Source organism: Salvelinus sp. IW2-2015, linkage group LG11 (assembly GCF_002910315.2).
Source record: "Salvelinus sp. IW2-2015 linkage group LG11, ASM291031v2, whole genome shotgun sequence".
NCBI classification, from domain to species: domain Eukaryota; kingdom Metazoa; phylum Chordata; class Actinopteri; order Salmoniformes; family Salmonidae; genus Salvelinus; species Salvelinus sp. IW2-2015.
The window spans coordinates 28,994-52,559 of NC_036851.1; the positions used below are offsets into that span (position 1 = coordinate 28,994).

At 41.2% G+C, this 23,566-nt stretch overlaps 1 protein-coding gene across 1 annotated transcript in view; it reads left to right on the forward strand.

The window, feature by feature from the left end:
- LOC111969625 (receptor-type tyrosine-protein phosphatase T-like) overlaps positions 1-23,566 on the forward strand; it is a gene marked incomplete at its 5' end in the record, with an annotated part of 104,175 nt that overhangs the window by 26,027 nt on the left and 54,582 nt on the right. The window contains one exon of the mRNA XM_023995763.3: positions 1,152-1,239. Coding sequence (XP_023851531.2) covers positions 1,152-1,239 — 88 coding nt within the window. The remainder of the gene's footprint in view (positions 1-1,151; positions 1,240-23,566) is intronic.

A 23,566-nucleotide genomic window follows, 5' to 3' on the forward strand; every position in this document is an offset into this window, starting at 1 on the left:
CGATTGTTCAGTTTGGCCGGGCAGCTAGCTCTCGGAAGAGCCTTTGGTGGTTCCAAAGTTCTTCCATTTAAGAATGATGGAGGCCACTGTGTTCTTGGTTACCTTCAATGCTGCAGATATTTTTTGGCACCCTTCCCGAGATCTGTGCCTCAACATAATCCTGTCTCGGAGCTCTACGGCCAATTCCTTAGACCTCATGGCTTTGTTTTTGCTCTGCCATGCACTGTCAACTGTGTGACCTTATATAGACAGTTTTGTGTCTTTCCAAATCATGTCCAATCAATTTAATTTACCACAGGTGGACTCCAATCAAGTTGTAGAAACATCTCAATGATGATCAATGGAAACAGGATGCACCTGACCTCAATTTAGAGTCTCATAGCAAAGGGTCTAAATACTTCTGTAAATAAGGTATCTGTTTTTTTATAATACATTTGCAAAAAATTCTAAAACCTATTTTCGCTTTGTCATTATGTGGGTATTGTGTGTAGATTGATGAGGGAAAAAAATATTTAAGCAATTTAGAATAATACTGTAAAGTAACAAAATGTGGAAAAAGTCAAGGGGTCTGAGTAATTTCTGAATGCACTGTGTTCCATTCCAGCCATTACAATGAGCCTGTCTTCCTACAGCTTCTCCCACCAGTCTCTTATGATATACTGATATGCCTAGTCATGAGGTATTCAATATACAGTATATGGTTAGCAGGCGAGTCCTAACAGGGTCCATTAGTGAAAAGTGAACAATACATGATGAGCAAGACTCTTTTCATCGACAAGTTCTTTGAGTCAACAAATCAAAACATTTCAAACAGAGAGAGTTTGTGGCTGGAGGAATGGCGCCTTTCAAGTAGCATTGACTTTCTGTTTTTTAACACGTAAAACTTTCATCTTGTTGTGCTACAATTCACTGTATCATAACAAAGTTATGTCAGTGATCATTGTTTTAGATTTTACAACCCTTTTGCTTACTGGTTCCTCCAATGTTAGCGGTTTTATACTATAGAATGGTTTTACTGTATGTTCTCAAATAAGTTGTTATTTTGACAGCAAGGTTGTTATTTTCACTGTGTGCGTGCGCGCGTGTGTGTGCAGGTGTGTGTACACACTCTGGCCTGCAGCAGTGTTTGATAGTGTGTGATGTGATTTCAGGGTCTGACGGAAGGACAGGCGGCCCCATGGGAGACTGCCAAGAAGGATGAGAACCGCAACAAGAACCGATATGGCAACATCATCGCTTGTGAGTACTGAAGTGACACTGATACTGAGCTAGACAAGGGTATTTGGTGTATTTGCTCAAGCCTTTTCAGAGCTCAGGAGTCTCCTGTTCTCATGGTAGACTTCCTTGACCTGAGGCCGCCTTTGACATCCCCAGACTGGAGGGTATGTGTGTTGAGGGCATCTCATAGGCACCAAAACCACACTTAGCAAAGTTGGCTACATCACCCTCACCATTGATTGACACCATTGTCTCTCCCTCCACACGCAACCTTTCCCCCATTCTGGACTCCACCCTATCCTTTGACCACCACATCCGACAAACTGTTAAATTTTTTTATTATTCCACCTCTGCAACACTGTCAAAGTCAGGTCCTCCTTCTCCCGTCCTGCCGCTGAAGCTCTCATCCACGCATTCATCACCTCCCGTCTCCACTACTGCAACTCACTACTTTCCGGCACCAACGCAAGCTCCCTCCATAAGCTCCTAACGACTTCTCACCCACACTAAGTCCTGGCATCACATCACCCCCGCCCTCTTTGAACTCCACTGTCTCCTTGTCTCTGTGAACTCCACTGTCTCCTTTTTTATATATATTTTTGTATTTATCTAACCTTTATTTAAACTCGGCAAGTCAGTTAATAACAAATTCTTATTTACAATGAGGGCCTACCTTCTGATCCTCCTTCTGACCTACAAAGCCCTTCACCACCTTCACCCTTACCTCTCCAGCCTTCTTCTCCCCTACCAACCCACACGCTCACGCCGTTCCACAACAGCATGCCACCATGCCGTACCCAAGTCCAAGCTCCAGAGCTTCAGCGACAGGGCCTTCTCCAGGGTTACTCCGAGGCTCTGGAACTCCCTCCTTCCGGCCATCTGTGAATCTGAGTCCATCACCATCTTTCAGTCCCTCCTAAAGCCCCACCTCTTCATCTTGGCCAACCCCTAAGCTCCCCTGACTCTCTCCCACACACACACACACAACACCTGCTCGCTCACTCATACGCTGACACATTACACTCTTTTCCATTCTTTATAATAACTTTATTCGTATTGTGCTTTTCAATACGAATAACAAACTGCTTCACATCCTAAAATAATTAAATCAAATAAAAGTATGAACAAAAACGAGTGGAAGGAGGAATACAACATTTTTAAAAAGATACCTAATTCAAATCATGCATTCAAATCATATTTTTATTGTAAGTGTATCTTCAGCAGGCACATAAAAATATGCACTGAATCTGCATGCCTGATGTCCTCTGGCAGACTATTCCAAAGTCTAGTAGCAAATGGCAAGTCTCCTTCCATTTAGTCCTGGAATAGTCAACAGTGCCAGAGGATCTTAGGCTGCGTCCTGGCTCTTAAGGATATAAAATATCTAAGATATAGGATGGGGCTAAACCAAGCCTAGCCTTAAACGTGATTATTACAAATGTTTAATTTATTCTAAAAGTGACTGGTAGCCAGTGCAGAGAAGCTGAAATAGTTGTACATGGTTACATTTCCTGGTGCCTGTGAAAAGCCAAGCATTTTGAACTAATTGTAAACGATGGAGTGATTTCTGACTGAGATAGGTATACAAAGAGTTACAGTAATCTAGGTGTGAGGAAATAAAAGCATCTATACATTTCTTCAGATCAAGGACTGAGATAAAAGACTTGACTTCAACTTTATTTCTTAGATGATAAAAGCAAGACTGGACAACCTTTTTTACACGCAGCTCGAGGTTTAGGTCAAGGTCAAAGACAACACCAAGGATTCTGGCTGTAGGCTTTGCATTTGTTAACAAATGACCAAGCTTATCTACAATCTGAATTCTAGCAAGGTGAGGGGAAAAAATACAACATCCTCTGATCTCTTTCTTATTAAGCTGGAGAAATTTGTCAGACATCTAATATTTGATGTCAGCAAGACACTAGTGAAGGGTAGCTACACTAGATTGGTCACTGGGTCTGATTGGTAAATAGAAAGGGAAAGGGTGATACCTAGTCAGTTGTACAAGTGAATGCCTTCAACTGAAACGTGTCTTCCGCATTTAACCCAACCCCTCTGAATCAGAGAGGTGCGGGGGCCTGCCTTTATCGACATCCACGTCTTCGGCGCCTGGGGAACAGTGGGTTAACTGCTCAGGGGTAGAACGACAGATGTTTACCTTGTCAGCTGCGTGTCATCCGCATAGCAGTGACACTGTGTGTTATGATTGCGGATGATGTCACCAAGGGGTAGCATACACAGGGAAAAATATGATCGGGCCCAGAATTGACCCCCGAGGGACACCATAGTGAATAGTGAATAGGTGCTGGGGACGATACTAACCACTCATGCTCACTGAGAAATGTCTGCCACATAAATATGACCTGAACAAGCCAGAGATTCCCCCCCACCTCTCCAGCCAGTCAACAAGGATAATATGATCAATAGTGTCAAACTGAGATCCCCCAAAAACTAGAATCGAGCATTCAAAGGCATTGATAACCAACAGAAGGTCATTACTGACTTTCAACAAAGAGTTTTCCGTGCTGTGAAGTGAGTATGAACAACTTTAAATAAGTTGCTCATAGACAAATAAGCCAACAATTGCTTGAAAACCACTTTTTCTAAAGTCTTGGATTAAAAAAAAAGGAATCTTAGAGATCTATAATTATTCAGTGAGGAGGGGTCTACGTTGAGTTTTTTAAGGACAGATTGGACCAGACCAGTTTTAAAGTAGGCTGTTCAGGGAATTATTTACAATAGACAGGAAGTGTGGGCCAACAGTAGGCATAACATATTTCAGTAGTCTAGTAGGGACCACATCCAAGGGGCAGGAGGAGTTCTTCACGTGAGCAATAGTATCAAGGAGGGACTAAAATGATATTTGCTGAAAGGAGCAAAAGGAAGTACTAGACAGTCTCAGAGTAGTTACCTCAAGTCCCTCCTGACCAGAAATGCTAGTATGGTGCCAGCTACTGTCATTCTGAGATCGAATAATTTCTATATTTTCTGTAAATAATTGTAAAAACAGTTAGCAGAGATCAGGGGATGCGAGCCTGTCACTGTTAAGCGTGGGGCACTAGCAACATGCTCAATTGTCTCAAACTGAATTTTCGAGTTGTGGGAATCCTCAGAGATCAGGGTAGAGAAGTGATTTACTCTTGCGTTTTTAACAGTAACATTGACATTTCTCATCAGATCCTTCATTATCTCATAAAAGCCTAGTGGTTAGAGCATTGGGCCAGTAACCGAAAGGTTGCTGGATCGAATCCCTGAGCTGACAAGGTAAAAATCTGTCATTCTGTCCCCGAACAAGGCAGTTAACCCACTGTTCCTCTGTAGGCCGACATTGTAAATAAGAATTTGTTCTTATCTGACTTGCCTAGTTAAATAAAGGTTCAATCAAAAAGTTTGCAGGTCTTCCATTTACGTTTAGCCTTTCTAAGTTCCATTTTTAAAGCACACGTGTGGTAATTTAACCAGGTTGAGACACTGACAGACAATTTATTACTGGTTTTAACTGGTGCCACAGAGTCTAAAGTAGCCTGACATATATAATTTAAACTATTCACCAAATCTTTGTTGTGAAAACAACTAACAGGATCAGTGGTGCGGGATAGAAAAGCATTTGTAAATCTACTAGCAGTTGTGGAGACGATGATGCGAGAGCGAAGTGGGGACAGACACCTTTTTAGGAGGAGGAGAAAGCATTTTAAAAAACAGTGAAGACGGTCAGAGACGCACATCAATAGTTTCCAAGTTATTACTATTCAGACCATACAACAGTACGAGATCAAGAGTATGGCCTTTGTTGTGTGTGGGCCCTGTGGCATGTAGCACAAAGTGAAAAGGATTCTAACAGGTTAAGAAACTCCCCTGCTAATGCATAGCTTGGGCAACCCACAGATCTCCAAGAATAATAACCCCTCGGCGTAACCAAAGAAAGCAGAGAATTCTGCAATGAAAAATAGTAAGTTTAGGAGGGCTCTACACTAAAATATACAAGATGGGCTGTTTCTTGTTCAAGCAAAAGATATGGCTCTCAAATTAGGAAAATGTGACACATGACATAGGGCAACATATACATTTGTCTCTATGAATGATGGCTATCCCACCACCACTGTAGATAAGAAAAGTGGAGGGGTAGTTTCATTTAGAGAACTAAAATCCTCAGGTTTAAGCCAAGTCTTAGTTGGCATGAAAATATCAATGCCTTTGTAAATAATAAAATCATTGCATAAGAACAACTTATTATTTAGAGATCAATGAACAACTTATTATTTAGAGATGATGACAAGGTATTGCAGAGTTATTGGGGGGAGTTAGAAGGGAAATAAATTAGGTTACTTACAGTAGCCCTAACCTGCAGTCAAATAACCAAATCGCCCTCTAGTGGCCTCATGGGTGGAGTGTTATTAATATTTTTCCTAATGAATAAACCTTCTGTCAAAAAAACAGCCGAAAATCTGGTGTTCCTATGTCAAACAGTTTTGTTATATTTCAGTGCTCTGCAATGTATATAATGTGTAATATTGGGATGCGAACTCAAACTTGCATACATTTAAACTCTATATCTGACATGGTAAAGGTGTCTTCTTATTTAAGCCCTTAACCATGTGTGTGAGGTGTATACTTTTGTTTCAAAGTGGATTTGTTTAAGACAACCAAAAAACACTCTGTCTGACCCTGATTTAGCCCACTGCAGTAAAATGTTAACCATACTACGGGACATAAAATGCTCTCCATGTCCCCTGTTGCTAATTATGACAGGGAGGACTGGAGCACTACCAGACCCAAATAAATTCGAGAACCCCTGCGGTGCTGGTTGCTCCCACTTCAAATCAAAATTGTCACAAAATGAGACATTCCTGTTGTTGGCAAGTTTCTTCAGGTACGTGTTTAGGGCAACAAGGCGGCTGAAACGTTTTGCACCCCTTTGAAAGCACGGGAAGGGGCCAGAAATAATTATATTCCCTGTAATAGCAAAAATACTTTTGTAGTCCTTCCTCCGTTCCTCAGATTGCATAACGCGGAGGTCGTTAAAACCTATGACATCTGCAATTTGCCTGGGTTACCGCCAGGTCCTGCTGTTGCCGCAGCTGAGCTAGCAACCGGATACTCTCTTCCCAAAGCTGCTTGATGGTAATACATTTAGGCCAGACAAACTCATGTCCATTGATCAGTTTCACCTTTTCTCCCTCCTCTTGTGTGGAGATCATGTCGCACCTAGCGCATTTGTGTCCAGACATGGATAGAAGCACCATTGGGCTTGCAATGCTAGCCTGCTCGATTAGCATGATGACTAGAAGCTAACAATTCGCTAAGCTTTTATTTTTAATTGTTTTTATTATTATTAATCCATCTTCTTCTGAGGACACATACTGTAGCAAAGGGTCTGAATACTTATAAACATAAGGTATTTCTCTTTTTAAATTTTAATACATTTGCTAACATTTCTAAAATCCTGTTTTTGCTTTGTCATTATTGGATATTGTGTGTAGATTGATGAGGACTTACATATTTTTTGAATAAGGCTCTAACGTAACATGTGGAAAAAGTGAAGGGGTCTGAATACTTTCCGAATGCACTGTGTAGCCTAATAAGCAACTCATTTTAAAACACTGAGAAATATAGAAATTTCATCACCCTCCCCTGGACTAGATCAAAAATACTAAACCCTCCCCTTGACTGAAATTGAAAAGGCATGACCCTACTCCATGTTCCTGCAGGTAACCATTATGTAAATATCAATCCGTCCCTAACCCTTACCTTAATTTAAGTTTTTCAGTAGAGAACTTAATCAAACAACTAAGTTGATCAACTATGACTTCAATATTGAATATGTTTTATTGCCACATACACCATATAGGGGCAGTGAAATGTGGTGTTTTACATGGTTAAAGGTTCTTCTGTTATTAAAGCAGGCTATTGATTAGGCAGGCTAGGTTAGCTAGCTAATGTTTAACCACATAAAAATGATCAGTATCTTTGGTTTAACCAAGAGTATTGTAGCTAGCTTGCTATTTTAATGAGGGGTTAGTAGATAAGGAAGACCAGCATTAGTTGGAAAGTGTGGCAGAGGAGGGAGAGGCAGGGTGAGGAGAACAGACAGGAAAGGCTCTCACTGTGAAAAAAAAAGCTAAAGTAAATAATTCTCTCTACTATTATTCTGAAATGTCACATTCTTAAAATAAAGTGGTGATCCTAACTGACCTAAGACAGGGAATTTTTACTAGGATTAAATGTGAGGAATTGTGAAAAACTGAGTTTAAATGTGTTTGGCTAAGGCGTATGTAAACTTCCGACTTCAACTGTATCTGTTTTGGTTTTTACCACTTTTCTGCTACATACACTGTACCAGTCAAAAGTTTGGACACACCTACTCATTCAACTGTTTTTCTTTATTTTTACTATTTTCAACATTGTAGAATAATAGTGAAGACATCAAAACAATTAAATAACACATATAGAATCATGTAGTAACCAAAAAAGTGGGTACTGTACATATATTTTGAGCTAAAAATGAAAATCTTTCCTACGAGTATTATTATATAATTTATTAACAGACCATAGCTTTCCAAATCGCCCAACACCGCTATTTTAAAGGTACATTTTAAGTGAATGTTGTGATTTTTAACCATTCCTGAACCTGTGACCAGAAACAAGCTACATAACGGCAATACCAGAATAAATGATCTAGTGATTCTGTCTCTAGTGATTAGCTAAGCTTTTTAATGGGATACTGGGACACAAACTTGCGGTACAAAGTATCCACGTCACGGAATCCGTAGCTAGAAATGACACAGTTGACAGCTTGTGGATCTGGTCGCAGGAAACACTGCAGGGGGAGGAAATGGCAACTGTGCTTGAATCTGAAAGTGCGGCAAGTGAAGTGGGTGTCAATGAATGGAAAATAGTGAAATTAAAGAATGGGAAAAAACGAGAAAATGTTGGACTGGAAGAGAAGGACCGGTACAATAATGCATTTCTTATTGGACTACGTTTTGTTGAACAAGGAGATTCATTTGGGAAATCCATTTGTAATATCGAGGACTGTGATAAAACCAGTGGGAAAGTTGGATTCAATCAAGGTGACTAGAAGAGGCCTTGTTTTGGTTAATTGTTTCGATAAAGAACAGAAGTGTGCACTGGATCTGGCAAAATTGTCCATGCCAGAAGTAACATGTTCTGATCATCGGAGCAGGGCGCCAGCCAAAGGAGTTATACAGTACATTCCAAAGTATTCAAGACTTCTTGAATTTTTTCACATTTTGTTACGTTACAGCCTTATTCTAAAATGTATTAAATTGTTTTTTCCCCTCATCCCCTCATACTCTATAATGACAAAGCAAAAACAAATTTTAGAGAAGTTTGCATATTTATTAAAATAAAAAAACTGAAATATCACATTTACATAAGTATTCAGACCCTTTACTCAGTACCTTTTTGAAGCACCTTTGGCAGCCATTACAGCCTTGGGTATGACGCTACAAGCTTGGCACATCTGTATTTGGGGAGTTTCTCCCATTCTTCTCTGCAGATCCTCTCAAGCTCTGTCAGGTTGGATAGGGAGCGTTGCTGCACAGCTATTTTCAGGTCTCTCAAGAGACGGTCGATCGGGTTCAAGTCCGGGCTCTGGCTGGGCCACTCAAGGATATACAGAGACTTGTCCCAAAGCCACGCTTGCATTGTCTTGGCTGTGTGCTTAGGGTCGTTGTGCTGTTGGAAGGTGAACCTTCGCCCCAGTCTGACGTCCTGAGCGCTCTGGAGCAGGTTTTCATCACGGATCTCTCTGTACGTTGCTGTAACGTAACAAAATGTGTTAAAAGGGAAGGGGTCTGAATACTTTCCGAATGCACCGTAGCTGGAGTCTTGCTGGATATAGATGACCAGTACCTGAGACAGAAAAAACCCAGGAGTAGTCAGTGCACGTCGCCAGACCCAGATGGTAAATGGAAGAAAGGAGAAAAGCCTATTGATATTATTGTTGTTTGAGGAGACTCTACCTGAATATGTGAAACTTTTACATGTGAGGTATGCTGTGAGAGCATTTGTGTCCAAACCATTACAGTGTGGGAAATGTAAAGGATAATTTGGTCACGTTTCAAATGTTTGCAGATGAGAGAATTATAGTATTGAAGAATCTGTCAATAGAAAATGTTGCAATTGTGGTGGGGATCATACTCCGGACTTCCTTGAGTGTCCTGTTAGAGTGAAAGATGTCGAGGTGTCAAGGATCAGGGCTGTGCAGCAGATTTCCTATGTGGAGGCGGTGAAGAGATTCGAAGGGGCAAGAGGCAACAGTTTTGAAGATCTGGCGGTAGATGCATTGTGTTTCAAGTCAATCGGGTGACCTAGACACACTCATTGTGAAGAAAGTGGATTTTGTCGCATTTATAGCCACAGTGATGATTTGTATAGCACAAGAGTCTAAGAAGTCCAAGAAGCTGGACATCAACTCGGGAAGCATGGCCTCCCGAGTGGCGCAGCAGTCTAAGGCATTGCGTCTCAGGGCTAGAGGCGTCACTACAGACCCTGGTTCTATTCCAGGCTGTATCACAACCAGACGTGATCAGGAGTTTTTATTTCACCTTTATTTAACCAGGTAGGCTAGTTGAGAACAAGTTCTCATTTACAACTGCGACCTGGCCAAGATAAAGCAAAGCAGTGCGACACATACAACAACACAGAGTTACACATGGGAGTCCCATAGGGCGGCACACAATTGGCCCAGTGTCGTCCGGGTTAGGGTTTGGCCTGGGTAGGCTGTCATTGTAAATAATAATTTGTTCTTAACTGACTTGTCTAGTTAAATAAAGTTTTAAAAAATATATATAAGAAAATATATATCTGCAGCAGAGACGTTTTTGGGGCTCCAAGTCTTCACGGCAGAAGCACTGCAAGGACTATGTTTGATAGGACATGTACCGCCCTCACAGGAGTCTTTTGAGCCGGTGTAGGGACCTGATTAGAATTAGTTTTTCACAGAAAAGCAGGCTGATTTTGTTTAGTTTATTTATTATTTGATTGATATTTGATTTATTTTCACCCACATTATTTCCTTTTTTGGGATCCTTATTATTCACCCACACAGTAGGTGGCTGAATGCACATCAAATAGTTGCAAACACCATTATACCACAGAAGAAGAAGAAGATGAATCCATAGCTATAAAATGTCAACTTTGATTTAGATCTGTTTCTTAAAAAACGCGTTTAATAAAAACAACAAACCGGGTGTAACTAACATTCCTCACTTTGATGACGTCTTTAAGCCTTCTCTTTGTTTCATGTTTTCAGTTTCTTCCTGCTGTTTCTCTGGTGTTGTCTTGTTTGATCTCTGTTTTTTTATTTCGTTTCTACAATTGTAAAGCGACTTTGGGTCATTGAAAAGTGCTATAGAAGTCCCATGTATTATTATTATTATTAAACATGCTCTACTCCTTTGCAAACGAAAGGTCTCACAGTTAAATACTGGCTTATACTCTGAAATTATCAATTTTTTTCCCATAAGAGAACGACATTTTCAACCCTCTGACAAGTTGTTTTAATTATACCGCAGTCTTTGAAAACAGTGCTGTCTACAGTATTATGTCATATTGTTAGAGACCCCAAGGCTCCTAATGCGATACAAGTGTAGCATATTGCCCCAATGACATGAATACTTTTTTATTAAGGGTTTAGATGTTGCTGGCGAGACACTTCTTACAAGTGAAGGCCTTTAAATGAAAACTTGCTCTAAAATGAAATAACCTGTCATATGCTGATAGCCAACAGGAATTATGATACATTTTCTATTAGTAAAAGTGTTTTAATTACATGAGCTTGTAATGGAAACTGTCCATCTTACTGCATGCTTGTACAAATGCTTCATATCTCATTACACTTTTTGAAAAACCACTGAGAAAGTACGGTAGGTATCTTCATTTCACATGATACGTCTGCCAAGAGCGATCCACAGTTAATTGTTGGACCCAAAATACGCTTTTTGGAAAGTTTCACTCTGCAAACTTGAACAGTCACTCTGTGTAAGAGATTGTCATCTTCTCTGGGAAATTCCCGAATTTCTTCTATTTCCCCTCCTCGCCTCTTATTTTGAGACATTTAAAAGGATCATTTGAGTAGAAGTTTTGATGGAAAGATGCTTTTCCTCCAACCCGTGCCAACCAGGCTTCTACTCAAACGTCCACACAGTATCTAACGAAAATGTTAATCAACACTAAAGCTCTCCCTCCCAGCCACTCACACTGCCCGATTACCTATGACAATTTATAGAACTGCGAGAAGAACGGTGAACACTTTCGATTATAGGCAGCTGTTCCATTCCATTTCTCCTGTGTCTTTCCACCCCCCACACTGTGTAAACATAAAGCCTCCCATATGGTCATTTAGAACTCGGCTACCAAAATAAAAAGTGTTATTGGCAAACATTTACGTATCAGAGAGACCGGAGGAATCGGCGGCAAACCTGTGAATCAGAACTGCCTACAGGAACCTATCAAACAAATATTTTCAGATTCCTTTCTGTTCTTTTCATTTTATTTTCCTCTTGTCCAGAATAGTCCCTTGCTGTAGTGTTGTATTAAGTAGGAACAGCTCTTAAGTTACAAAAACGTTGCTTATCTATTGGGAACAAAGCACATTTGATACATCCCTGGGGGAATTTCAGAGATGCTTGCCGACCGGATGGTTTATATTTAACTGCAATGGAGTGCTGTGGTTGTTATTGACAGTAGGTTTTCAAAGTGGACCGCAGCTCACAAGGTCAGACAGACCGTTTTCATCATATACGGTGGGCCTGTAACTCAGGCTTAATCATTATTGATTTCTCAAATACATAGTAAGGATTTTGACACACTGTATATGTTGTACAAGAAACCAGAGACGGAGCAAAGGTGTTTTAGCTGTCAACAAGTAAAAGGGCAATGAATCAAGATAATTTGATATTCATTGTCATTACAATTATATCCTCTCTCTCCAGGAAAAGCAATCGAGAGGGCTTTACCTGATGCAATCTGCTTCAGACAGGAACCAATACCGCACTATTGCCCAATGACTGGGTCGACAACACAACCTCAACTGAGGTATATGATTGTAGAGCATTTTATTACACAAACTGTCACTCACTAGAGTGTGTTTTGGATCATGTGTAACACTGTCAGAAGGTACCTTGCAAAGAAGTGCTCCCTGAATAATAATTGTCCCAGTTGTTAATTTCCATTAAATAGAACACAGATGTATCCGACACTCTGACGGCTCGCCGATAGTCGATTCCCTTCAAGTTGGGCTTCATGTGTGTGTGCACGTCTGTCAAAGCGTAGGCTCTTTGAAAGTCACTCATATAACTGGCATTCATTCCCGGCACGTAACATTGAGGTATCTTCAGAGGTTGCCTTGAAGTCGTTGCCTTAGAAATCCTCTGATGTATTGACCGAATACTGACGATTAGAATTCCCTTGACTCACTTCCCCAATGTTTATTGGGTGCTTTTTTTGCACCTGGCATCAATGTAAAAAAATAATAATAATACAACTCTTAGGAAGCATTGATAAAATATCCATAGCATACATTAAATAGGACCCAATTGAGTGACTTTATTAAACGCTTGGTATTAACAACTGTATGATGTAACTGGGTTATAATTACGAGATATTATGATTAATAGCTTGTAATTTATGTTTATTTTAATTGTATTTCTATTTCACCTTTATTTAACCAGGTAGGCCAGTTGAGAACAAGTTCTCATTTACAACTGCGACCTGGCCAAGATAAAGCAAAGCAGTGCAACAAAAAACAACAACACAGAGTTAACAGGAATAAACAAATGTATAGTCAATAACACAATAGAAAAAATCTATATACAGTGTGTGCAAATGGAGTAAGGAGGTAAGGCAATAAATAGGCCAATAGTAGCAAGTAATTACAATTTAGCGAATAAACACTGGAAAAATAGATGTGCAGATGATGATGTGCAAGAAGAAATACTGGTGTGCAAAAGAGAAAAAATAAAATAAAAAACAATATGGGGATGAAGGTAGGTAGTTGGATGGGCTATTTACAGATCGGCTGTGTACAGCTGCAGCGATCAGTAAGCTGCTCAGATAGCTGATGCTTAAAGTTAGTGAGGGGGAAATAAGTCTCCAAGTACAGCAATTTTTGCAATTCGTTCCAGTCATTGGCAGCAGAAGAACTGAAAGGAAAGGCGGCCAAGAGGGTGTTGGCTTTGGGGATGACTAGTGAGATATCGTTGAAGTCGGAAGTTTACATACACTTAGGTTGGAGTCATTAAAACTCGTTTTTCAACCACTCCACAAATTTCTTGTTAACAAATTATAATTTTGGCAAGTCGGTTAGGACATCTACTTTGTGCATGACACAAGTCATTTTTCCAACAATGTTTTTACAGACAGATTATTTCATTTATAATTCACTGTATCACAATTCCAGTGGGTCAGAAGTTTAACATACACTAAGTTGACTGTGCCTTTAAACAGCTTGGAAAATACCAGAAAATGGTGTCATGGCTTTAGAAGCTTCTGATAGGCTAATTGACATCATTTGAGTCAATTGGAGGTGAACCTGTGGATGTATTTCAAGGACTATCTTCAAACTCAGTGCCTCTTTGCTTGACATAATGGGAAAATCAAAAGAAATCAGCCAAGACCTCAGAAAAGACCTTGTAGACCTCCACAAGTCTGGTTCATCCTTGGGAGCAATTTCCAAATGCCTGAAGGTACCACATCCATCTGTACAAACAATAGTACGCAAGTATAAACACCATGGGACCACACAGCCGTCATACCGCTCAGGAAGGAGACGGCGTTCTGTCTCCTAGAGATGAATGTACTTTGGTGCGAAAAGTGCAAATCAATCCCAGAACAACAGCAAAGGACCTTGTGAAGATGCTGGAGGAAGTAGGTAAAAAAGTATCTATATCCACAGTAAACGAGTCCTATATCGACATAACCTGAAAGGCCGCTCAGCAAGGAAGATGCCACTGCTCCAAAACCGCCATAAAAAAGCCAGACTACGGTTTGCAACTGCACATGGTGACAAAAAATCTTACTTTTTGGAGAAATGTCCTCTGGTCTGACAAAAATAGAACTGTTTGGCCATAATGACCATTGTTAGGTTTGGAGGAAAAGGGTAAGCTTGCAAGCCGAAGAACACCTTCCCAACGTGAAGCATGGGTGTGGAGCATCATGTTGTGGGGGTGCTTTGCTGCATGAGGGACTGGTGCACTTCACAAAATAGATGGCATCATGAGGCAGGAAAATTATGTGGATATATTGAAGCAACATCTCAAGACATCAGTCAGGAAGTTAAAGCTTGGTCGCAAATGGGTCTTCCAAAGGGACAATGACCCCAAGCATACTTCCAAAGTTGTGGCAAAATGGCTTAAGGACAACAAAGTCAAAGTATTGGAGTGGCCATCACAAATCCCTGACCTTAATCCCATAGAAAATGTGTGGGCAGAACTGAAAAGCGGGTGCGAGCAAGGAGGCCTACAAACCTGACTCAGTTACACCAGYTCTGTCAGGAGGAATGGGCCAAAATTCACCCAACTTATTTTGGGAAGCTTGTGGAAGGCTACCCGAAAAGTTTGACCCAAGTTAAACAATTTAAAAACAATGCTACCAAATACTAATTGAGTGTATGTAATCTTCTGACCCACTGGGAACGTGATGTAAGAAATAATAGCTGAAATAAATCATTCTCTCTACTATTATTCTGACATTTCATATTCTTAAAATGAAGTGGTGATCCTAACTGACCTAAGACAGGGAATTTTTACTAGGATTAAATGACAGGAATTGTGAAAACTGAGTTTAAATGTATTTGGCTAAGGTGTATGTAAACTTCCGCCTTCAACTGTATACCTTCTGGAGCGCGTGCTACGGGTGGGTGTTGTTATGGTGACCAGTGAGCTGAGATACGGCGGAGCTTTACCTAGCAAAGATTTATAGATGACCTGGAGCCAGTGGGTCTGGCGGCGAATAGCCAGAGGGCCAGCCGACGAGAGCATACAGGTCGCAGTGGTGGGTGGTATATGGGGCTTTGGTGACAAAATGGATGGAACTGTGATCGACTGCATCTAGTTTGCTGAGTAGAGTGTTGGAGGCTATTTTGTAAATGACATTGCCGAAGTAGAGGATTGATAGGATAGTCAATTTCACTAGGGTATTTTTGGCAGCGTGAGTGAAGGAGGCTTTGTTGCGAAATAGGATGCCGATTCTAGATTTAATTTTGGATTGGAGATGTTTAATATGAGTCTGGAAGGAGAGTTTACAGTCTAGCCAGACACCTAGGTATTTGTAGTTGTCCACATATTCTAAATCAGAACCGTCCAGAGTGGTGATGCTAGTCGGGCGGGCAGGTGCGGGCAGCAATCGGTTGAAGAGCATGCATTTAGTTTTACTAGCATTTAAGAGCAGTTGGAGGCCACGGAAGGAGTGTTGTATGGCATTGAAGCTCATTTGGAGGTTTGTTAACACAGTGTCCAAAGAATGGCCAGATGTATACAGAATGGTGTCGTCTGCGTAGAGATGGATCAAGGAATCACCCGCAGCAAGAGCGACATCATTGATACATATATACAGAGAAAATAGTTGGCCCGAGAATTGAACCCTGTGGTACCAACACAGCGACAACACAGCCAGAGGTCCGGACAACAGGCCCTCCAATTTGACACACTGAACTCTATCTGAGAAATAGTTGGTGAACCAGGCGAGGTAGTCATTTGAGAAACCAAGGCTGTTGAGTCTGCCGATAAGAATACGGTGATTGACAGAGTCGAAAGCCTTGTCCAGGTCGATGAAGACGGCTGCACAGTACTGTCTTTTATCGATTGCGGTTATGATATCGTTTAGTACCTTGAGCGTGGCTGAGGTGCACCCGTGACCAGCTCGGAAACCGGGTTGCACAGCTGAGAAGGTACGGTGGGTTTCCAAATGGTCAGTGATCTGTTTGTTAACTTGGCCTTCGAAGACTTTAGAAAGGCAGGGCAAGATGGATATAGGTCTGTAACAGTTTGGGTCTAGAGTGTCACCCCCTTTGAAGAGGGGGATGACCGTGGCAGCTTTCCAATCTTTAGGAATCTCGGACGATACGAAAGAGAGGTTGAACAGACTAGTAATAGGGGATGCAACAATGGCGGAAGATAATTTTAGAAAGAGTGGGTCCAGATTGTCTAGCCCAGCTGATTTGTACGGGTCCCCGTTTTGCAGCTCTTTCAGAACATCTGCTAACTGGATTTGGGTGAAGGAGAAGCTGGGGAGGCTTGGGCAAGTCGCTGCGGGGGGTGCGGAGCTGTTGGCCGGGGTTGGGGTAGCCAGGAGGAAAGCATGTCCAGCCGTAGATAAATGCTTATTGAAATTCTCGATTATTGTGGATTTATTGGTGGTGACAGTGTTTCCTAGCCTCAGTGCAGTGGGCAGCTGGGAGGAGGTGCTCTTTTTCTCCATGGACTTTACAGTGTCTCAGAACTTTTGGGAGTTAGAGCTACAGGATGCAAATTTCTGTTAGGAAAGCAAAGGCTAGCTTTTTCAAACTGACTGTGTGTATTGGTTCCTGACTTCCCTGAAAAGTTGCATATTGCGGGGACTATTAGATGCTAGTGCAGTACGCCACAGGATGTTTTTGTGCTGGTCAAGGGCAGTCAGGTCTGGAGTGAACCAAGGGCTATATCTGTTCTTAGTTCTACTTTTTTTGAAAGGGGCATGCTTATTTAATATGGTGAGGAAATTACTTTTAAATAACAACCAGGCGTCCTCTACTGACGGGATGAGGTCAATATCCTTCCAGGATACCTGGGCCAGGTCGATTGCAAAGGCCTGCTCGCAGAAGTGTTTTAGGGAGTGTTTGACAGTGATGAGGGGTGGTCGTATGACCACCATTGCAGGCAATGAAGCAGTGATCGCTGAGATCCTGATTGAAAACAGCAGAGGTGTATTTGGAGGGCAAGTTGGTCAGGATAATATATATGATGATGCCCATGTTTACAGATTTAGGGTTGTACCTGGTGGGTTCCTTGATAATTTGTGTGATATTGGGAACATCTAGCTTAGATTGTAGGATGGCCGGGGTGTTAAGCATATCCCAGTTTAGGTCACCTAACAGAACGAACTCTGAAGATAGATAGGGGGCAATCAATTCACATATGGTGTCCAGGGCACAGCTGGGAGCTGAGGGGAGTGATTAACAGGCGGCAACAGTGAGAGACTTATTTCTGGAGAGATTCATTTTTAAAATTAGAAGCTCGAACTGTTTGGGCATGGACCTGGAAAGTATGACAGAACATTGCAGGCTATCTCTGCAGTAGATTGCAACTCCTCCCCCTTTGGCAGTTCTATCTTGATGGAAAATGTTGTAGTTGGGGATGGAAATATCAGAATTTTTGGTGGCCTTCCTAAGCCACAATTCAGACAAGGCAAGGACATTAGGGTTGGTGGTGTGTTCTAAAGCAGTGAGTAAAATAAACTTAGGGAGGAGGCTTCTGATGTTAACATGCATGAAACCAAGGCTTTTACGGTTACAGAAGTCAACAAATGAGAGCGCCTGGTGACACACAGGGCCTGGGTTAACCTCTACATCACCCGAGGAACAGAGGAAGAGTAGGATGAGGGTACAGCTAAAGGCTATATGTACAGACAGGGGTATGGTGGGGTGCGGGTACAGTGGAGGTAAACCCAGGCATTGAGTGACGATAAGAGAGGTTGCATCACTAGTTATGCTAGGTGAGGTTATCGCATGTGTGGGAGGTGGGACAAAAATATATATCTGAGGCATGTTGAGTGGGGCTAGGTGCTCCGCAGTAAAATAAAACAATGATAACTACCCTAAACAAAAGTATACAAGGCATATTGGCATTAGAGAGAGACATAAAGCGAGTCATAAAGCAATCACAGGTGTTGATTTGGAGAGCTAGCTAAGACAACAACGGGTAAGACAACAACAGCTAATCAGCTAAGACAACAACAACAGGTAAAATGGCAATGAATGGGTAGAGAGGGTCAGTTAACTACACACAGGGCCTGAGTTCGAGGCTGGGGCCGACAGATAAACAAAAATGGAGTACCGTGATTAATGAAGGGTCCAGTGAACAGCAAAAGATGAAACAGGGAAGCCGTTAGGTAGTCGTTACGACGCTAGGCGAGCGGGGGACACGGCGTTCCTAAAGTTAGCAGGCCGGGGCCAGCAGAAGCGTCTTCACTGACGTCCAACAAAGGCCGGTTGAGGGCACATCGGACAGAATTACGTCGGCAGACCAGTCGTGATGGATCGGCGGGGCTCCATGTCGACAAAGGGTTCAGGCCAATTGGCAAAAGCGGTATTGTAGCTGGAGTAATTTTGTTTGCTAGCCGGGAGATACGCCTGGCTCGAGGCTAATTGGTGCTAGCTTTTGGACAAGGGCGTTAGCCACTATAGCCACTCGGTAGCAGTTAGCAAGCTGCTATGATCCGAGGCAAAGGTCCGGAGCTTACGTCAGGAATCCGGTGATGTAGTGGTTTTGTGCTAATAGCTACAATGTGTGATTGACAACTACTAGAGTTGTTTGTATTTATTTAAAGGAACCCACTGATCCTTAGACTGTCTAGTTTACAAAATAGTCTGATATAACCTACAGTATATTTTAACAGTACATTTCAATATTCCCTGTTGGGCAAACACCTCCCTTCTCCTCTACTTGCTATATATTCTTCCTCCACTGTTAACCACTCCTGATCTGGATGACACTTGGCCAAACATGGGCTTCTCGTTGAACAGGGTCAAAGTAAACAGTTAGCGTTGTTGATGAAACCCTCAGCATCTCTCAGGTACACCTCGAGGCAGAGTCTAATCTCTGAGCTGCTGAACAGGATTAAATCGGATCAGTCGACTACCAGCATGCTTTGCGGGACAATCAGCTTGGAAACAGCATTCTGCCTGTTTGACAGCGGAACCTCCAGGAGGGCTGACTTTAACAGGCTATTAAAGTCCGTAATGCGTTCAGCCACATTGACAGTTTAGTGGCAATGTATAAACTCTCTGGCGACAACATAGGCTTTAGTGATTAATGGAGCTGTGACATATCACGCGTTACACAGAGAAGCCAGGTCCCCTCAATCAGCAATTCATTTTGACGCTGCTGTGTTTTTAAACATGCCTACCTTTTCACTGTAGTCCTAGACCAGGCATGGACAGCTGGCGGCCCATGGCCTTGGATCAATTTGTTTGTGCATCAGCAGTTTTTTTCTTGTTAAGTCAGTCACTGATAGTCACTCAATTAGCCCATGCCAGTAAAATGCAACATTTTCTCTATGTCCCATGGCAAAATGTGTAGAATTGCACAATGTTAACTTTTGCCCGATTTAGAATGTGAAATGGTGATTATGATATTCTGTAGGTCTCAGAGACAGAATTTTATAGACAGCAGACAATAGAAATGTAGTATACAAAATCAGATGTGCCTTCTACTCGAGTTCATATGGACCAAGCTGCTCCCCAGAATTCCAGTTCTTGAAAAGTCCACAGTAAACAAGCCCCTGCAACAAACTTTTACAAGAAACAGTAAAAAAAAAAGACGACAGAGCAGCAACAGAGAATCAATAGTCCAGCCGAGGAGTCGGTAGCATGAATCAGTAATGAGTTCAGGACCCCTCTGTATGAGGAATGGGCTTTATTGGGAGTGTGTTTGAGGCGTATGGTGCTCAAGGCATATGAGTGTTATAGCCGGGAGGCTGTACAGGGAAACCTTGTGTGACGGGGTACTCTGTGCGCCAAGAACGTCCGGCCTCCTTCACACAACCCCCTGCCAGCCGTCATCCAGGATCCTGCGTGGTGTGGTCAGGGCTAGAATGAAGACCCAGTAATCCTGCTCAGTAATCCTGATAGAGGAGATGAGGAATATTTTACCACAGGTAAAATGCTCTTACAGATGGTCAAACTATCAACAAACTATATCTTGATAAGCAACTGCTTGCTACGGTTACGGTTAGGTTTAGAATAAGGGTTAAGGTTAGAGTTAGAGTTAGAGTTAGGACTAGGGTTAGGGTTAGGGATAGTTAGTTTACATTTTATTTATAGTTCGTAAATAGTCTGTAGATCATCAACAGATTAGGGTTGAATATTTTCCAGGTGTTTTGCAAATGTTCCATCCCGAGAATAAATCACTTTCTCCAGGTAACCCGGTATTTCCCGCCAAAACTGGAAGTGTCATTCTACAGCGTATAAAGCAGAAAAATATGTCTGGATTTGAATAGAGTTTAACAAAGACAATACAAATTTAGTTTACAAAATCAGAAATGCCTTCTACTCAAGACCAAACTGCTCAAGTCCAAAGTAAACAAGCCCTTGCACCAAACTTTTACAAGAAACAGTAAAAAATACGACTGAGCCGCAAAAGAGAATCAATAGTCCACCCGAGGAGTCGTAGCCATGAAATCAGCTATGAGTTCAGGACCCCTCTGTATGAGGAATGGGCTTTATTGGGAGTGTGCTTGAGGCGTATGGTGCTAAAGGCATATGAGTGTTCTATCGGCATGACAATTCAAACCAGATGCCACCTGAGCCTGATGAGCCATACATTAAAGCCCAAATGATTGTGCCGTTATCCAATACAGCATATATAATATACTGTATATGCTACCGCATATGACACATGACAGAAAAATATAAAAACCCATAGGTGTAGTTATGCTCTCTTGGGTAAATCAATTCAAAGCTCCAGTAAGCTAATATTTTTGAGTGAGACTGTATTACTGTACTTTATTATATTATACTGTATTATAATGACAGGAATTACGCACCGCATTCAAACCAGGAAGCTAGGAGAGAACATGGGATACTAGTCCAGGAAATGTGTCCTACAAAGTTACAGTTATAGGCTAGTAAATGTGATTTTAATTTTGAAATATAACAGAGCCTATTTAAATGTTTTATATTTAGTATTCTGATGCATATATAGGCTACCTTTCATAATTTCCCCCTAATGTTGTGCGACATGCGCATTAGCCAATCTCTTTCTCTCTCTATTGTTGCTTAATTCCTTCCTTGCTTTTTACAGTTAAATGAAATAAGTGTTGTTGTCCTTGATCTTCATCATTGTAATGGCATGCTTGAATGATATAGTAGTCTCTTCACGAAGATTGAGTGGTTATGGGTGATAGTCTGATTAAAAAACCCGCCATAGCCTGCCGCCATCGCGCATTCTCTCTGTATTGATACTCCCAGTGAGTTCAATTGGGCTGCTGTATTTAACATTCAGAAAACAAGAGCTTGCATCTCTCTTCGAAAAATCTATTGTTATAAGAAATGCAAAAAATTATAATTCCAGCAAGCTATTCTAGTCTAGTTTTTGCTGGGACTCCAAGTGCTAAGGATCGTTTTATTGAGGCGAGGCCAACGGAGCGCAGGTGTATATTGCGCAAAAGACAGAGGCTATAAGTTAAAAGCTTATGCATAACCCGTCATTCATTAGCTAAATATACAGTGCCTTCAGAAAGTATTCACACCCCTAGACTTTTTCCACATTTTAATGTTATGGCCTGAATTTCTAATGGATTCAATTGAGATCTTTTGTCTCTTGCCTACACACAATACCCCATCATTTTGAAAGTGGAATTATTATCATTTTTTACAAATGAATAAAGAATGAAAATGAAATGAGTTTTGAGTCAATAAGTATTCAACCCCTTTGTTATGGCAAGCCTAAATAAATTCAGCAGTAACAAATATCTTAAGTCACATAATTACTTGGATCGACACACTCTGTGTGCAATAATACAGTTCAACATGATTTTTGAATGACTACCTCATATCTGAACCCCAAATATACAATTAGCTGTAAGGTCCCTCAGTCGAGCAGTGAATTTCAAACACAGATTCAACTAAAAAGATCAGGGAGGTTTTACAACGCCTCGCAAAGAAGGGCACCTATTGGTAGATTGGTAAAAAAAGAAAAGCAGACATTGAATATGCCTTTGAGCATGGTGAAGTTCTTAATTACACTTTGGATGGTGTATCAATACACCCAGTCACTACAAAGATACAGGCGTCCTTCCTAACTCAGTTGCAGGAGAGGAAGGAAACCGCTCAGGGATTTCAGCATGAGACCAATGGCGACGTTAAAATAGTTAGAGTTATTGGCTGTGTTAGGAGAGAACTGAGGATGCATCAACAACATTGTAGTTACTCTACAATACTAACTTAATTGACTGAGTGAAAAGAAGTAAGCTTGTACAGAATAAAACATATTCTAAAACATGCATCCTGTTTGCAACAAGGCACTAAAGTAATACTGCAAAAAAATGTGGCAAAGCAATTCACTTTTTGTCCTGAATACAAAGTGTTATGTTTGTGGAAAATCCAATACATCACATTACTGAGTACCACTCTCCATAATTTCAATCATAGTGGTGGCTGCAATATGTTATGGGTATGCGTGTAATCGTTAAGGATTGAGGTGTTTTTCAAAATAAAAAATAAACGGATTAGAGCTAAGCACAAGCAAAATCCTAGAGGAAAACCATGTTTAGTCTGCTTTCCACCAGACACTGGGAGATGAATTAACCTAAAACACAAGGACAGATCTACACTGGAGTTAGAAGACACTGAATGTTCCTGAGAGGCCGAGTTACAATTTTGACTTTAATCTGCTTGAAAATCTATAGCAAGACTTGAAAATAGTTGTCTAGCAATGATCAACAACCAATTTGACACGGCTTGAAGAATTATTTAAAGAATAATGGACAAATAATGTACAATCGAGGTGTGCAAAGCTCTTAGAGGCTTACCCAGAAGGACTCACAGCTGTAATCGCTGCTAAAGGTAATTCTAACATGTATTGACTCAGGGGTGTGCATACTTATGTCATTTAGATATTTCTGTCTTTAATGTTCAATAAATTTGCCAACATATCTAAAAATCTATCTTTAACAGGATTATCTATTTTGGATGCAATTTGAATGCAATTGAGGGAGAGAGAAAGATTGCGAGAGAACGCTCACGTATGGACTGATTTAAAGCATTGATATTCAAGTGATAGGCTCCTTTAAAACTCTGCTGCTTCAATAATTAACAAATAAGGTGACCCGTGAAAGCCAGATGGAGATGCGTAAATTAGACCTTCAGTCCTTATATTCCTGTAGAATAGATTATGCTGATGAAAATGTAGGCCTACCAGTCACAAGAAAAAAAGTTACTATTATGCGATGTGTTGTGAACTGTGCTCCCTACCCTGAGCGTTGATGATTGATCATGCAGATAGCAGAGAGAAGGCCATAGAGAAGCCAGATTTCGTTATCACATATAATTTAACAGTTCCATTTCATGTCATACTGTTGATATAAATAATGTATCATAATTTACCGGTTTCTCACAGTTATTTTTCCC